The sequence below is a fragment of the Embiotoca jacksoni genome, unplaced genomic scaffold (assembly GCF_022577435.1).
Source record: "Embiotoca jacksoni isolate LCO1_2020_lvr unplaced genomic scaffold, fEmbJac1.0.p SCAF_9, whole genome shotgun sequence".
Taxonomy (NCBI): domain Eukaryota; kingdom Metazoa; phylum Chordata; class Actinopteri; family Embiotocidae; genus Embiotoca; species Embiotoca jacksoni.
This window is the reverse complement of record NW_027185447.1, coordinates 19196789-19214658: the sequence shown is the minus strand read 5'-3', so window position 1 is coordinate 19214658 and position 17870 is coordinate 19196789. Positions and strand designations below refer to the sequence as shown.

At 39.1% G+C, this 17870-nt stretch overlaps 2 protein-coding genes across 2 annotated transcripts; both read right to left on the bottom strand.

The window, feature by feature from the left end:
* Positions 1–114: 114 nt before the first annotated feature.
* On the bottom strand, positions 115–9205 carry slc13a3 (solute carrier family 13 member 3). The gene is made up of 13 exons (XM_069140628.1): positions 9029–9205; positions 8059–8324; positions 7560–7738; positions 6700–6769; positions 6426–6605; positions 6196–6321; positions 5906–5998; positions 5696–5800; positions 5500–5597; positions 4168–4280; positions 2679–2840; positions 1533–1670; positions 115–1453 (listed from the first exon to the last, which is right to left on the bottom strand). Exons 1-13 carry the CDS (start codon positions 9134–9136, stop codon positions 1271–1273), a joined length of 1821 nt encoding a protein of 606 aa, XP_068996729.1. The 5' UTR covers positions 9137–9205; the 3' UTR covers positions 115–1270.
* Positions 9206–11505: 2300 nt separating this feature from the next.
* Positions 11506–15595, bottom strand: LOC138193114 (uncharacterized). Its single transcript, XM_069140934.1, has 5 exons — positions 15519–15595; positions 15281–15397; positions 14959–15169; positions 13743–13909; positions 11506–12028 (listed from the first exon to the last, which is right to left on the bottom strand). Exons 1-5 carry the CDS (start codon positions 15543–15545, stop codon positions 12002–12004), a joined length of 549 nt encoding a protein of 182 aa, XP_068997035.1. The 5' UTR covers positions 15546–15595; the 3' UTR covers positions 11506–12001.
* Between the last annotated feature and the right edge of the window lie 2275 nt (positions 15596–17870).

Below are 17870 nucleotides of genomic sequence, written 5' to 3'. Positions count from 1 at the left end.
ACATTTTAATTTTTTTTTGTAAAAGGACAGGAATTAATAAAAGAAGATTAACATTTTTAAAGCCTTAAAGAACACAAACACATTATTTTTATTAGTGAAAACATTTGAGGATTTCAGAAATATTTTGTGTCAACAGAAAGAGAATTTAATATTATTTATTTATGGTTTCAGTTATCATCAAATACAAAAAAAAAAAAAAAATTCACATGATTAACAAATGAAAATTAAAACATTTCCAACCTCGCTGATTATCAAAAAGTACAGATATAAATCAGCTTTGGTTCAAATCTGTGTTATCAGAGGCTGTCAGTGTTACACAGACGGGTATGTTCTGTCCTGGACCTGCTTTGCATTTAAACACGACGGACCTTTTGACCCTGCTCACACTGAGTAACAAGTTAGACATTGTTGTTGAAGCCATGTGACTTTATACAGTTTACAACAGAAAGCAAACAGTGCAAGGAATTTACAACTGCATTTTATTTTTGCGTTTTGAGGGGCCAAAATGAAAACCTGCAGACTGAAGGTTACATTTTGTTGCTCGTTTCAAATATTTTTTTTTTAATTAGCCTTTGTAGATACTGTCATTTAAAGGTCCTCTTGGCAATAAACCTGCTCTATACACACAAATAAAGAAACTACATGCAACTAAATCATCACAATACTTATAATAATTTATTTGTAACAGCAGTTAGATGAATGAAGATCACTACGTAACAAAATTTAGTCTGGATTCATAATGTAGAAATACATTGCTCATGCATTGTGGCTTCAGCAACACAACATGTGCCATCTAATACATAAACAAGTATGATCTCTGAGTGATTTTAACCAAAATATATCTGAAAGGAGTTATTTGCGGAAGTCTCTCTCATTTTCCAGCAGAGGTCAGTCTAGTCGATACAATAAAGGCAGCAAACACTCTTCAGTCCGGCTCGAGATTTAAAGACGTAAAACTCTCCTCGGAGCTCAAAGCTGTCGTATAGTTGAGAGAGAGAAAAAGAATGCAGCAGTTTTTAAACTTGCTGCATCATCTTTAACTTAACACTTGCAGTGTCACAAAAACAATTCACAGCATTTCGAGAGCCTAAAAAGACACTTACACATTTATAATAGACTTCTCGAGGGCATCATAACCTCTAATGGCTCAAGCTCTCAGAGCGTTCAGGCGTCTTCGTGGCAGACGTCTACAGACAGACTTTAGTCCCTGTTAAATGTTAAATCTTGATACAATCTTCTGTTACTTCAGTGGTCGTGCTGAGATGTGTGATCAGAGCGTGGCGTTCAGCAGCTGCACGGGTGAGAAGTGCACATCAGTAAGAAGAGCAGACTTGTTCAGAGGCTTAGCCCACTCCGGGAGAGTGTTCAAGTTAAACATGGCAACGCCCCAAGTGTTCATGGCCAGAGAGACCGAGAGGACGCCGAGGATGTTCATGACGAAGCCAGTTCTCACCTGAGAAAACAGGGATAGAAAACATGGCGATGAGCTGCGGTTTTATGAACGATATGTTTCGGTGTGAGCGGGATCTCACCATGTCTTTGACCATGAGATGTCCCGATGCGAAGGCGATGGAGTTGGGCGGTGTGGACACGGGCAGCATGAAGGCGTACGAACATCCTACTGTGGCAGGTATCATGAAGTACAGAGGGTTCACCGAGACATGAATAGCCTGCAGAGACAAACACAAACAACAAAACATGTTCTTCACACGATGGCAGGTCGAGATGTTGTTTTTTGGTTTTTTTTATATTAAGTATGGATTGGAAATTGTCGATTTTTGTCAAACGGCCAAATATGATTTTTTTTTTTTCCTGTATCATTTTCTACTGTTTTGGTGTGTTTTACTTTTATTTCATTAAAAAAAAAAAATGCTAACATCAGCATGCTAACTTGCTCAAGATGGTATCTTACCACGGTGATTATTATCATGTTCATTTTTTTATCATGTTAAACTTGTTAGTTTAGTTTGTTAGTATGCCAATACTTACAAACAAAGTACACCTGAGGCTGACGGGAATGTTATTAACTCACTTATTTCTGACCTGACGATGGCGCTCAATGAAACATCAACGGATCACCACAGTTGTTTTAATTCGTCCTGAGAGGAGCATTTGTACCAAACTTCACAGCAATATGTCCAATACTTGTTTTCAATTAAAACGACAAAATGTTAGCACCGGCTGTAAAACAAGGTGAACTGACCCTTCAGGAACATTCTCTAAGTAGGTATTTTTTTTTTTTATGTAAAGGCAACATCTCAAAGTACAAATGCTCCAGGTAATGATTGCTGACAACGGCAGTTAATGTCCAACAAGCTACAAACATAAGGACACGAGTTTAACAAGCCGACTGAGCCTCTGCGCAACACGGAGGACAAGGTCAGCAGCGAACTTCACTTCGCTTCACTTTAGTTTATTAGTTTCACTGTTTCATCATCTAACAGGGACGTCTGACTGACTTCAGCCTTTCAGTATGATTACACTGTAAACTGATGTGATTACTATTAAGACTTATTGCGTAGCATCGTCCACCACGTTCAGGAACTTCGACGATGCATTTTAATCACCGCGAGTTGGAAATATTCCCATCACACGAGCAAATAAAAGTATAAAAATTCGTCGTTCGACCAAAAATATGCATCAGAACCACCTCTACGTGCCTTGAAGTTCAGTCTTACCAGTTCAGCGATGACGGGTAGAAAAATGATGATTGTGGCAGTGTTGCTGGCGAACTCAGTGAAACAGGCCAGGAAAGCAGTGATCAACATCACAGCTGCAGCCGGAGGGACCTCGGCCAAAGGCTGGAGGTGACCTCCGATCCAGGAGGCGAGTCCGGACTCCTGGAGAATTCCACCAGAACGAGGCGAAGAGTCAAAGATCAAATCACAACATAATAAACCAAAGCGAAGAAGAGAACCAAACAAAGCGCAGCAACACGCAGCCAACGGGACAGAGGAGACACGTTTTATTACTCAGACTTATGACGATAAGCTTTTACGACTTCGACTCTCTAATGGGGAAAAATAAGGACACGTCCGCAGACCAAATAAATCATAGAGCAATATTTTAGGAATGACTTTTGTGATTGATATCGCTCTCTTTATGTACTGTGATGCAACACTACAGCTGGTTAGCTTAGCACAAAGACTGGAAACAGCCAGCCTCGCAGTGTGCAATGGTAATAAAAAAAACAAAAAAAAAAACAGGAGGGCTCTATTGAAATGAAACATAATATTCAAAACTATGTTTTCATTAGTATAAAAACTATGGATGAATTAGGTTCTGTTACTTTATTGTGAGCCCTTTATATCTGCATAGGTAGCGGGTCACCTTATTCAGAGCCCGCCATATTTCTACGGTAGCGCAGAAGGGACAAACCAAACACGGGTTCGAGAGAGGACCTTATGCATTTTTTTGCGGTTTTCGCAGCCATTGCAGATTCTCTTCGGGCCGATTCAGACCAAAGAAAAAATTGAAACGAGATCATTTGAAACATGCAACTCACAGTTTGCCAGTAAAGCAACATTCAGAAACCAGATGAGACGGCGAAATACCTCCGCAGCAAAAATTAGAGGGCGGAGAATTTGAACTGGAGACAAGAGATCTGCCGAACACAAACTATCTGGCCTCACATGTTGTGACTTGACAAGCTGAGTAACTGGTGACGTCGCTAGCTAGTTTGATTCAAGCTGAGACGGGCTGGTTCCCACTTTTTGCAACACTCTGAAACAGTTTTGTCTCCTCATGAATCTTCAGCCTGAACTGGGCTTTGAGGGTCGGTGTATATTCAGTTGGTTGCAATCAGCAACTTCACCACTAGATGTCACTAAAGCCTACACGCTGGTCTTTGAGGTTCACTTTCACTTTATACTTCATTTGTTTATTCTTTGAAAAAAAAAAAAAAAAAAAAAAATGTAAAAACAACAATTTGTGGTTTCTTGGAAGGTTATGTCACTTTCTTGTTTTGACAGTGCGGTTGCTGGGCAACCAGCGAAGAGTCATAGACATAAAGACACTGTTGCGACCCTCAGCGAGAAAGCAAATTAGCATAAAAAGTGATTTCCCAAAACGTCAAACTATTGCCGTAAGAAATATGAAGGAATATGATTACACAACCAGGTTATGACTGGATTTATAATGCAAAGTTTTCACGTGAGGCTTCTTTACCTCACAAGCTTTGGCCATCGCGAAGCCGCCGCCGAGCAGCATAATGATGTTCCAGGGAACGGAGTCCTGGGCTTTTTTCCATGACAGTAGAGGGACATAAGTAGTATTTGAAGCTGAGGAAAAAAGGGGAATAAAACATTCAAGAACTATTACAATAAACGGTAACGCAGACCATGAAAATCTGTATACCTGAGCTGTCTGCAGTGCTTTTGGAAACAATAAATCATTTTAAAACGTCTTTTAAATTAGCATTCTGCTTCACAGTAAATTTATTCAGTATTTTATTTGCATTTTTACGCTGATAACCTGTTTTGTACTATCTTTATCTGTTCTGCTCTTATGGTTTACTGAGCTAAAGATCATTTTCCAGTCTGACACAATAAAGTCAGTTTCTTTCCTCTTCTTTGCTAAAATTTGAACCACATCGAGGGACAAATGAACCCCATGATTTGCTTTTTCTGCTGGCATCCAGTGGTTTATTTGACCAGCTGAACATAATATACACAATAGCACACACACGTGTCTTCAACACACATAGAACATGTGCATGCAGTTTGTGCGCATGCTCACACATACACGCCCACACGCCCACCACACACACCACACACACACACACACACACACACACACACACACAGTTGTGTTTCCATTACTTCAGAGGACATTACATTGATTTATATTCATTTCTTGGATCCCTACCCTGAAACCACAAACACAACTACTGTTTGCCAAACCTTTAAGATGACACTTAATTTTACTGATTTATGTTATGGGGACTTGCTTTTTGTCCCCCAGAAGTGAGGTGAGTTCCCACAATGTGACTGTGTAAACAGATCTATGTCCCCACAAAACGAGTAATGCACAATACAAGTACACACACACACACACACACACACACACACACACACAACAAACCCTGAAAGCCATAGTTATGAGAGATTATTCTAATCACAGAAACAGAGAAACCACAGTCTCACTTCCAGACGGGAAATTTACTCAGACTCTCTAATCTACATTATTAACATTCCTCAGCTTACTTTTTCTATTTGTTAACAGCTGCTCCGGAAACACAGAGATACAGAGAGCATGAACCATTCACAAAAATCTGGTCATAGATCTTAAATCAGGAGTGGACTTATCCTGGTGCAAACCCACAAGCTGCTAACTGGATTCTTCTGTTTGGCGTCTCTCAAATTTGTTTATTTACAATAACTTAAATTATATTTCACATCAAAGTCAGAAAAACTACAGAAAATAATGTGATATTAACTTGAGCTGAAGACAGACTAGATGTCTAGTGAATGAAATGTTCACAGACATGTTGTCACTGACCTTGAGGGTCAAACCACCAACTCAGAGAAGGTTTCTGCGAAGGGAAGAAGAACAGTATGGACACAATGATAACACCAGTGACTGCGTCTGAGACGTACCTGCAGGACAACAAGAGCAGAAAATTTAAGATAACTGATGGGCATCTCGATATACAATATATTGTGTTCACCACCAAACAAAGTGAGCCTTTTTTTACCCTTTTTTGAAAAACACGGACCAGCCGGTGACAAATTTGGGATCTCTTGTGAACAGGAGGATGGCAAACAGCACAAAAAAGAAAGCGATGGCTCCTTCTGCAAAACTGAAACCGAGCATGCAGAGTAAACACGGGTCAAAAGCTCGGTCATAGAAACATAATCATTCAGCATCTGTTGCATGATATTTGAAGACATACACAAGTCCTCACCTTACGGGCCCTAGTTTTTTGTAGTCCTCCTGGATCAGGGCCTTGGCTCGGGCCTCGGCCTGGGCTCGCTGGTCGTGTTTCGTGAAGCACAATCTGAATGAAATGAAAGGATACGGCAGACAAGGTTTGGGAAGTGTCAGCAGGAAATGGTCATTCTCACTACACAGTTAAAAGTCTTTCCACTCATATAAAATTAAAACCATAATCATGACGTCAACATTAAACTGACTGTTTGCAAGGTGGTATGTCCTCTAAAAATCTGTTTAGCTTGACAGTAGACTGAACGTTACCTTGTATTCAGTCCCCCATAGAGAAAGGAGATCCACAGCCATCCCAGAAACAGGAAGATAGCCATGAGCGGGAAAGCGAACGCAAACCAAGAGCCAAAATTGATCAGATCGCAGTCTGGAAAGTAGCTGTGAAGGAGAAAAAAAAAGAGGATTTCTGTCAAACAGCTGGGAAAAGATTTGTTTTTACGTGACAGAATGAGTCATCAAACCTGCACAAAATAAAAAGTCACCTTTTCAGCTGTCCAATCAGGATGAGGTTTGGCGCGGTCCCTGTCAGCGTGGCTGTCCCTCCGATACTGGCTGCGTAGGGAATACAGATCAGGAATCCTTTCCACACTTTCAGCTGATACTGCGACTCCGATCGGATCTCCTCAGCCGTCCTCAGGTCAGTCTGCTCCGGCACATCCGTGCTTTTGAAGTTTTATCATTATCATTACTTTGTCATGAACTGCGGGTCATTACATGTTGGATATCACTGTGAATTGATCTCTGTGCTCTTCTCACCTCTCCATTGACAGTATTTGTTTTTCCGAGGTGACCGAGGGCAGTGAATGCAGCTTTACACTCGACTGGCCTGAAAAAAAAACAACGAAAGCAAAGAGATCCTGTCACGTTCATGTGCAACAAGTAAACAGTATGCTCCATTGAGTATAAATGTGAGTGAAGTTACAGCAGTTGTACTATTGATGTATTTAATGTATGACCTTTAAGTCAATAAAGCACCATTAATCAATTATTACTTGGAGGTTAACTTTCTGTCTGACGACTTTTCGTTTTGAAAAAAGTACACAAAGTTCACATATTAGATCACATATTAAAGGTTCAAGCAGACGAGGTTAAGAGTACAACCGCCAACTTCACCGTACACATCTTTTTGACAATAAACTATATTAACTGATATTTTGTGAAACATATTTTAGCGCTTTATATGCTCAAACATTTTAGGAGAGCAACATTATGATTCACGTTCCTGTTATTTTGAGGAAGATATGCCCAATGTTCACTCTTTTTTCAACAATTTCTCAGGGAAACATTTAACCCTTTTGCAGATAAAAGCTCCGCTCAAGCTAGTTGCTAGCTGTGTCCGTCTGTTGTTTGGTGACCAGCTGGTAAAGAACAGAAGGTTTATCAGAGATTTTTTTTTTTTTGCTGCCTTCGGCTGCTGGAGGGGCTACAAAAGCAGTAATTTTGAACTAGAGAGTGGCCAGAAAACCAAAACAACGAGTTAAAAGAAGCTAAAATGTGAACTCTTTAAATTTATACACAGATATTTTAGTTTTGAGTGCTTTAAGTTAATACTTAGTGTCGGTAGGAGTCCCAGTTTCAGGGAAAACTTTGATTTGTCACCAACAAACACAATGTACCGTTTATCACAGCACTCTCGTGGTCCTCAGGGGTTTTGCAATTCAGTTTCAGAGTCTCCAGGTCGCCAAACAGGCTCTCCAGGATGGCGTTCGCAATCGGGAGCATCATGGCTGTCGTGGCGGTGTTGCTGAGCCACATGGAAAGGAAGGACGAGGTCATCATCATTCCCAGTATCAGCCTGCGAGAACAAATCAATCCACAAACCTCAAATCAGTCAACAGTAATCACCACCATGTCTGCGTCACTCCGAGAAGATATGCAGTCCTGTGCTAAAGTTTTAGGCACGTTAGCCGTTTGGATTCTTTTCCATCATCTGTACAGATTCCTAAAACAAGTTGGCCTCACATTTTTTAACAAACCTTTCTAAAACAGGTTATCAGGCCACAAAAACACTTATTATCAGCAATCAGTAGGATTCATTGTTGGTTTTTTGATGAATTTCACAGATAAACACAGAATCACCCTTCAAACTTTCCTCCTGTGGAGGTTCTTTCTCACCAGGCTGGTTTTACTCCAACAATACTGAGGACCTTCAGGGCTATTCGGCGATGCAGGCCCCACTCCTCAATGGACGACGCCATCACAAGACCGCTGAGGAAGAGGAAGTTGGTTTCGATGAAGTACTGAGGGCAGACCATTTTGGCTGGGAGAATTCCCAGCGTAGGAAAGAGGCAGACCGGAAGCATGGCCGTGACGGCCAGAGGAAGAGCCTCCGTGCACCAAAACATGGCCATCAGCACCACCACGTAAAGACATTTTCCCTCCTGAAAGATGAGCATCAAGTGATCGTTAATTACTGCAAAAACAAGAGTAGGATATCAGAAGAAATCAGAAAGCATTCAAATGAGCAGCAGGGTTTTGTTGCACAGGGGATGAATTATGTGTTTTTTGGGACGTCACATCAGTGCCCTGCAGAGAATAAAATAACTGTGTGTGTCCATCTCAACAAATCAAATAAAATGCTGTCTACATACATAAACAGAATCAAATGATAGTCACTTTTTAGACTCAGATTGGTGGTATTGAATCCCAGGCTGCAACTATAACTCTAAAACCTCCTCATCACAACATGCCAGAACCCATCATGACTTCTTCAAATGTTTTGCTTTGCTCCTCCAAAAGTAAAAAATCTCAAAGATATTCAGTTTACTGTGATACGGTTTATAACAAATAGAGTTTGTTTGGCATTTTAGTCACTATTTTTACTTAAAAATTACTGGACTGATTATGAAAACAGTTTGGCTCGATTTGATAAATTTCTTAAAGTTTCTGAGTAGTTTAAAAAAAATATTGAGATACACTGAATAATTTGGGAATTAGTCTGATTTTAAGCACATATATCTGTTGTTTGTTATATTAATAACTCACTGGACAGTTAATGTTAAACCTCACTGTGATGAATTAAAAATGATTCATTAGCTATTTGTGGAAAACAAAAAAGGGCAGAAGTATCTTAAACATCACTCACCTTCTCTGGAAGAGTAAAAATTAAAGGCAGGAACACAAGTGGAGTGAGCAGGAGGATCAGCTGTTTGTGGACGCACCACAGCTTCTTGGACACGACAGATATTTTCATCCCCAGAGTGAAGTTTTGCTGCGAGCAGGAAAAAACTAGCTCCAGACTGGCTGAGGGGAAGCTGTGAGGCAGCACTTTGAAGCCCGTGGCCGAGTCCAGAGAAGATTAACCACACACTTTGCTACAGGTTAACTCCTCCTGTGGTGGTGTTAAGCAGGATGGTCAACTTTTCAACCAGTGGGCCTCTCCTACCTTCAGAGGATTGAGGCATCCTCAGACCCAGAGAGGCAGAAATGACATCTGCAAGCTCCAACACAAAACTCAGCGACTCAAAACTCAGAAAATACCCTGGAAATTAGTAGGACTTGAAATGACCCAAAAAATAAAGTGCTCCTGAGGTATTGCGTGCACATATTCAGTCTGATTTAGCACACATTGTCAAAGTTATACAGCCAGATTAGTGCAGAGAAAAATTGTTTAAGAAAAAGATTTATGTTCCCATGGGCTCTGATATTATTCCTGGGGAGATTTCAAGTTTTGCCAGTGTACGATGTAGCTTCCATGCCAGATTTATGGAGCTAATTTCCTGCCAACAAACAAAACATGTCTACAAATATTTTTTTTTTGATCATTTATATTTTATGTTGTACCCGTCGTTTAGACTTTTTATACAAGACAAAACAGTCTCTGCACTTTGATCACATACCGAAGAGTTTTTATTTACATTTGTACTTCATGTAATTTGGCAGAAAAACATGAAAAATAGGTGCATTGTTCAGGTGGCGCATTTATTCTTACCAGTCAAACCGAATGTGCTGCAGGTCAGTTTGACTCACAAGACTAAAAAAGTTTTCTGTGTAGCTGTAAATTACAGGAAGGTTACACAACGACATAAATTTACTGTTCCTGGAAACTTCTGTTTTCTTCATATTCTTCTTTCTGAGAGTACCAGAGAAAATAATAGCTAAATTAAGATTTTTTTTTTTTTGTGTAACATTTGAAGTCAAATCAAGAGCAACCAGTTACTTGTGTCGTATGCAGAGTTTATTTCAGGTCAGAATTACAAACTAATGTTCTCCGATTTTTCTGTTCTAAGGTGATGAAATGATAAGTGTTTTCTGGTCAATATTTTTTCCAACATTTTCTGACGTCACAATGCTGCCATCTAAAGTCTGAAGCCAGAGGAGGATTCATAAAAGCTTGATACAAATTCTCTCCGCTGTTGGAGAAATGTGGTTTTGAGCCAAAGATTCAGCCTTTATAGATTATTTGGGCCACATGTACATTAACCTCTTAATAACAATGACAGGTTTTTAAAGTCACAGCTGTGTTGAAAACAGCAGTGCATGTAGAAGTCTGAGGATGAAGGTAATGTGTGGCTGATGCAAGTCAAAACCACTATCTACTTCAAATTTTCTGTATCTTGTCTTGTTTAAAAAAATAAAGTGAAATGTATCCTAATCAGAAAGATGTGAAAGCTTTATGTAAAAAAAAAAAATTCAGTGTATTTGTGTAAAGACTTCTCAGTCTGTGTTAATTGCTTCTCACATCTCTTCATAAGATTGGAAAATAATGATGTTAAAAAAGAATATAAAAGGCAGACGGATAATGGAGTAAATTAAATTTTAATATGGACATCCAAAAAGCCTTTAACCTCATTTTGTGATTCCATTTTGAAATAAAATGAATAATTTAACATATGACAAAAACTGTACTGATCTTTTTTTAATTGTATCTTTTATTTTTCTTTAGTTGCACAATTTAAATGGGTATTTAATCAATTATTTTCGAATAACGTTTAACACTATAATGTTTCCAGACCAGATTTTCCAATACCAAATTGTTCATATTTGAATGACTTGGACACTAATTCATTAAACATTGTATTAAAACATGAATCATTTTTAGAATAAATCTCGATGGTGTGATTTTGTCGGGCGGTGTTGTCTGAGGATTTGCCAGCAGATGGTGATCTGCGCACATTATTTTCCACTCTGTACCCGCTGAGCTGCTCCCAGTGAGACTCCGGGCCTCTCGTATGTGATCATTATGATGTATTCCCTGTGTCTTACTTTGTAACACAGGAGGAGAGCTCAGTGGTGGATGTTCACTCCTCTGTGGCGACTGGTGGGTTTTTAATCTCGCTGCTGGACTCCTTAAAAGGGCCAACAGTGAGAGTCGATAGAGAAAACATGAACTGAGTTGTACTTTCACTTGTCAAACAGGAATTAGACTAACCTCAGACAACTTGAGAAAACCTCACAAATCAAACTGTCTAAATCTCAGAATGAGTCTTTAAATGTGAAAAATAAAGAAATAAAACTTAAACTGGAGTCGTGATGAAACTTTGCTGAAATGGTGTTGGTGCATATTTGTGGTGACAGTTTTCAGTAAAACTAAAAGTGTAACATGGAGAGGAAACTACAAGCTGAGTTTTGAAATGCATTTTTATTAATTTTACATTTAAAAACAGCAAATTTGAAACAGCTTTGAATAAATTGTTTGAACGTTGTCTAAACTCAGGTGGTAAATCTAATTAACCTATTAAAAGTTTCTTGAAATACCTATAAAATGTTAACTTAACATAATAGATCAGTTATCACAGTACACATCTATAAATATTCTTTACACTTGGAGAAGTGTGAACACGATGGGGCTTCTCGTTTCTCTTAATACATCTTACATCCTCTCTTGTTTATTCCTGTTGACCTGATGAAAAAGGCCAGAAGTGGTCTGGTTTCTACAGAGTGACACCATTTTACAGCCGGAGGACCGTTAACAAGAAAAGAAATACATAAATCTTTCAAATAGCAAGAAGCCTACAATACAAATATATCAAATATATGCAAAAATAAAGTAAGAGGATTCGTCTATCTTCTGCAAGTCTTAGTATGGGTTGGACAAGCCGTGCCACAGGTCCCACTGTTATTTTGAAGACCGGATATGAATGACCTGAATTATTATAGAAAGAGACAAACAGAACAAATGACTTCAGTGAATTTTTCTGAGGAAATTGCACCTGACAGCAGAAGTGAGTTCGCCTACGATCCAACATGACTGAACTACAGCTTGCTGTGCTGTCACAACCCCACGCAGGAAGTAGGACTTTCACACTAAACATATAAACTGTATAAATAAAAAAATACCAAATGAATTGGTCATTAATGAGGAACAGGTGGAAAAAATACAACTTCTGTGTTAATGCCTCTGATAATTTGTGTCTTCAGCTATGAAAAACAATCCATGATCACTTAATAGTTGAACTGTTTGTACTCAGTGGATAGAAGCTGTCAAACCTGATTGTGAGCACAACTAATAACTATAAAACATGACGACCATTCAGCTGTGACAGGATTCCTATTGCAGGATGTAAATAGTTACGTCCCGACTCTTTCACTTAGTCCCACCCTCAATGTACTCTCGTAAATCTGAAGTCTCATGAGTGAGGACTTGAGCAATGCTCGAATATGTTTTGTGCTCAAGTCTATTATTTGTTACCTCCTTACTGACATTAGTTTTCCGTAACCTGTAATAACAAAATTTCTGGCTGCTTTGGGGCTTATTTACACATCTACTAGTTACAGAGCAACATTACAAATTATTTGGAGTTGAGTTTCTTCGTACGTACGTTTGATTTTAACATGCACGGCAGCTGTTCATTTCCTTATGAAACCAACACTGTTGTTTTGTACGATAACCATGACCTTTCTCAAAATCCCCGAACTAATTGTTATGGTAACCTTTCAGAAAAAAAATTCCCCAAAGCATGGGAAGGTAGGTATTAAAGGGACTAAGTATGAGTCACTTCAAAAGAGAACTTAGTGAAGACCTAAAATAACTTTTCCTAAACATAACCCAGTTGGTTTTTGAGCCAAAACATAACAAAATTTGAACCACAGTGAAACCTTTACGGTATTCTAAATGGCACTAACACTTTATTCTCAGCGCACACGTGCATTCACACTGTCCAGTATGAAAACAGGTCGTGCACTACAAGTACCCGGATGTTGCACTCAAAACGGTCAAAACGGGTAGCAGAAAAGGAGGAACCACCAACGTAGAGAATTTTCAAACTGCGGCGACCGATGAAGCTGCAGCTGTCGCAGGACAACGAAACTGTTTACTTTTCACTAAGTCCCACCACGCTGCTGTCGGTGAAAAGCTATCAGTGTGTTTATTGTGTGTGTGAAATACAAGGCACGAAAGAGTTTATTTCTGCCACGTGCAGAAAGGAAGTGCGATTTGAGACGACACCAACCTGTCAAATTTTCATGCAGCACATAAGTAAGAGGATAACGTGTGATAGTACTTTTGCGAGCGTATGGGGAATACATGTCATGACCTGATGCCATTAGAGGGTTTCCATGTGTCATTCAAGAGGTCATTGAAAAACGAAATACTTTGTGGTTTAATTTGAAGGAAGTAGGAGTGAGTCAGTCATGTTTGTCCCGCCCAGACTTGTTTCCCTTCACTGGTTCCCAGTGTTTCCCAGTGACCCTGTGATTAACTCCTCCTCTCAGACACATTTCCACTTATTTCCTCATTTTTAGTTACCCGCAACACATTTTTTGCATTTGTTCTTTCAATAAATAAACTCGACTTGCTTGTTCCATAGCCTACAACTAATCCATGAATGGTGTGTAGATAAATAAAAGTGAATATTTACCAAAATGCTGATTAGAGACAGAGCGATTTTGGCCAGGGCCACTGCCACATAGCCAATCACGCTCCACATGACAGGCAGGTCCTGGTGTTGTTTGTGGCAGAGCGAGGTGGAGGCAATTGTGGTTAACACACTTGTACTTGTTGGTGATGCAGCCTGTGTGACACACTCTGTATTCAGACAGAATAAAAGACCAAAACATAAACAGTCAGTGAGTAAATTACATATCTCAGAAAGGTCCAAACACTTTTCACAGCAGTAAGAGTTGTTTGATACTCAATAATGATTCATTTATATTTCTGGAAAACAAAAAACGGTCACAGAATAATTTTTTTTAATCTACATTGAAGAACTATTTTCACAAAACCTCTTTCTTTTAGCAAAATGTCTCCTTGAATGAATGGCAGAATATAGAACATGTATAAATACCACAGTGGAAAGGAAAATATTGCGAGTGTTTATGAATAACCTCAAAAGGAGTTTCCTGCTTTTTGATGTGGCTCCGCTCGTTTTGTGACAGTTTGCAAAACCAAAATTTAGATTTGGGTTATAAACGTTGTTTTGTCAGAGGCATTTAAAACATTTGTTTTTTTGTCAAACAATTTGGACAAACACAGATTATATTGATTATATTGTGAATTTGCAACTGAATACCTCAAACCCACTCCTAATTTTTAAGCATTGTTTTAATATATTTAACCTTTTAATTCACTAATATAACTCGGTATTATCTGGGCATGAAACCGTTCTTTTTGTCATTTACATACTGCAATATATTTGACGTCTACAGACATGTCTTTATTGTGTTTGTTTATTTTTCCGGACATTTTTCATTGTACAATGTTGAATGACAATAATATCTTTTTGGCTTATTTTGGCACAGTATCTGGCAAATTGTTCAACAGGTAAATTAATTTGATTCCAATTAGTGTTTAATCAATTATTTACAGTTCTTGAAGCACCTGACTCTAATTGTGAATTTTAAAACAGCAAAAGTTGGAGACTTTCACAGCTGTGATTATCTCTGCTGTATTTGTCAAATATGAAAGAAAATAACTTGCTACACATGAAGCTATCTTGTAAGTAAGAAATCCAAAATTCATCGAGGATACATAAAATGTGTCCCTACAAAGCTCTCTCACACCTGGTGTCCTAATCGAGTCATTGATGGGTCATATTCTGCCAAGTACTATGGTTGCATATTAAATTCCCAGCTTACCATGAACCACCAGGTTGACATCGGAAAACTGGTTTTTTCCGCCTAGATTTCCATGGATGAAACACTGGTATGAGCCTGAATCTGTGGGTTTCACATTGGGCAGAAACAGACTGTGTCTCTCTCCGAAACTGGCATTTCGACGAGGGGCGAAGTGTTTTGTGTCATTGTCGCCTTTACTTCTCTTGATAATGCCTTGTTTCCTCTCGCCAAGCTAAAAAAAAGATAGAAAATGCTTTTTAAAAAAGAAATTTTCCAAATCAAATTAAACCAAACAACAAAAGCTTAAATTTAGCAGCATTTAGGCCAGAAGTGGATGACTGACCTTGTACCACGTCACTGTGAAGAAAGACGTGACATCTAGACACGGGAGTGATACATTTTGATCGCAGTCTGCTGCAAATTTTGAGCGATCCTGGGTTGAATAATGCACCAACAGCAGCTGAGTAGATCAAACCACAGGTTTCACAGAGCAACAGTGTTTTTTCAATGGATGGATATAATAACATATAAACATGTTTTACGTTTGGATTTTATAAAAAAATAAATCAGATTTAACTCACCACGACGAACAATACAGCCTGGCACATCTCGTACTGCTCATCTGGCAGTTGAGTTTGTCAGTTTTCTTTCTCTTCACATGAAATGAAGTCACAGTTCCTGTAAGCGGCCCCTTTAACCTATAAGGAGTTACAGGGAGCCGTCAGTGTGAGAAAAGGATGCCACCAGGTGGTAACCGCAGAGCACATCATTGCTGTGTTTTTACTGACTCAAAATTGTTATCTGTAAACAAAGAGTTTTGGGTCTTTACCTGCTGTTCAGTGTGAATCTCTCTGATTTTCTGCTTCATAAAAAGGAGGCTTAAAGTATTTTTACGTATGAGGTCTATTTTCCTCGTCACTAAGAGTACTTCTAAGTTTGTTAAAAGAGGCCTAAAAGTTATACAGTATCTGTGGCTGTTAAAGTTTGACAAACCCCAATTATGTGATTTATAACAAAGAGAGCAGGAGGTGATGTTTCAGGCTGAGAGGTGGTGGTGGGGGCGATGGTGGGGGGGAGGGGGGGGGGGGTTGAGTTGCATGAAATTGTTGAATCCGCAGTGTCTCTGCTGTGGGTCTTGAATGGGTCATAATAAAAAGTAAAAGACAGGATTTTTCCGCTTCTGCTGCCTTGATTTGGACCCCGTCTGTTGTTTGTCTCCCTATTTTATGGAAGTCCAACACTAAATCATTGATTGCTCCTTTAACAGTCTCTGAAAATGTGTTTTATGCTGATCTCCAGTGGTTTGATTAAACTTAAAAAAACAACAACGTATTTGTTGAGGTTGTTTTGGAAATCTAAACGTGTTATCAAATATGTTCGCTGTAAGGAAAAAAACATTTAATTTGCCCAGTACTTTATTTCATAACCAAATATTTGCACGACTAATGACATTTCCACCATCCTCAGCTGTGCTTTGTGTTCATTACTAATTAGCATTTTGTTCACAGCAGTGGTGGTTTATGGGTCTGTCAGAGCTTATCTTTAAGACGTGCTCTCAAACAGCATCAGATATAAAGTGTGTTTACCCGATCTGAACAGCTACACCGAGAGGTAGTCAAAAGACATCCATCATAGTGGGAAGGGGAGTAATAGACAGATATAGTTGTGTAACAAATAAAAAATGGAGATCTGAAGGGAGAGAAATGTTCACGTCCAGGCTCCTTCTTTATCGCTACAGAGCCGGTCAATCCTGGAGGGAAGTTTATGTGAATGTCGTCAAATTGTCGGTTTTAAAAGGCGCACAAACTGTCAAACACAATGTCGCCGGGCTTGTGATGAAACAAAGTGGCAGTTTAACTTCTCACCTCGCTGCAGTGATGACAGTGTACACCAGGGTGTAATACACCCGTCAGTCCACTAGATAATAATGTGTCAGTGTCACGTTTTGCCTCGCCCGGGCGTGAAAACTACACACATGTATGACCAGGGTCAAAGAAGGAGGTCATGTGACGGAGGTCATGTGACAAAGTACAACGAGTGCTGCAGTAAAAAAAAAGGGAAGCACTTGTAGGTGGTTGGATGGAAGAAACAAAAAAACAGGGCTTTTGCCTCAAGTCTATGAGAAAGCAAAAGTCAACTTGGATTTCTTTCATGTTACATACATACCCTAACGTATTCAGCTTACTTAATGTATGTTATTTAACTTATGAGACATACGTAACGTTCCTCTTGTAAAATCCCTGATTTTAACCCAAACTCGATCTTTCCCTAAAACTAAACACATGGTTTTTGTGCAACGTAATCCAATACGTACAGTACAAAATATACTAAAATCACTACAACTAGTAAGGGTAAGGATAAGTACGGTAGCACAGGATAACATAAAGTCTATGTATGGAACTGGGAGGCTCATGTGTGTTTGAATAAAATCAGTTTATTGCACTTTTTTTTAATTATATTGTTACAATTAATTTTTTGGGAAACCTCTGACCAAAAGGAAGGATGTAAAATATTTTAGATGTTCAAAAGGTTGACTGTCTTAAATGTAGGACGCGCTCATCAGTCTGACACACACACACACACACACACACACACACACACACACACACACACACACACACTCTTATGAGTCCAGCTCATCCTGTTGTTTTTATCACAGGGAATTCCCCATTGTCTCCCTTCAACCATATTATTTGTATGTGTCGCTCTTGTTGACAAAAAAGGTTGATATATTGTTATTAATAGCAGACTGACTTTATGGAAAAGGGAAGAATGAGGTCTTTGGATTCCACCATCTGCATTGAACAATGCCTCATTCCACAGCGGCAGCAGGAGCAGCAGCAGCAGCTGGCACAGCGAGAGCAGAGAAATTCACTGATGTTACAACAGAACATCACTGGAAATTAGGATTATTTATTTCAGGTCGTTTACCT

Coding starts and splice junctions, on each gene's coding strand:
- slc13a3 (XM_069140628.1), bottom strand. CDS start 9,136: ATGAAAATATCTGTCGTGTCCAAGAAGCTGTGGTGCGTCCACAAACAG. Junction 7,739..8,058: donor GTTGGAGTAAAACCAGCCTG/GTGAGAAAGAAC, acceptor TTGTTCTCGCAG/GCTGATACTGGGAATGATGA. Junction 4,281..5,499: donor TTGGTGGTTTGACCCTCAAG/GTCAGTGACAAC, acceptor TTTTTTCCTCAG/CTTCAAATACTACTTATGTC.
- LOC138193114 (XM_069140934.1), bottom strand. CDS start 15,545: ATGTGCCAGGCTGTATTGTTCGTCGTG. Junction 15,398..15,518: donor AGGCTGTATTGTTCGTCGTG/GTGAGTTAAATC, acceptor TGATCTACTCAG/CTGCTGTTGGTGCATTATTC. Junction 13,910..14,958: donor TGTCAACCTGGTGGTTCATG/GTAAGCTGGGAA, acceptor GTCTGAATACAG/AGTGTGTCACACAGGCTGCA.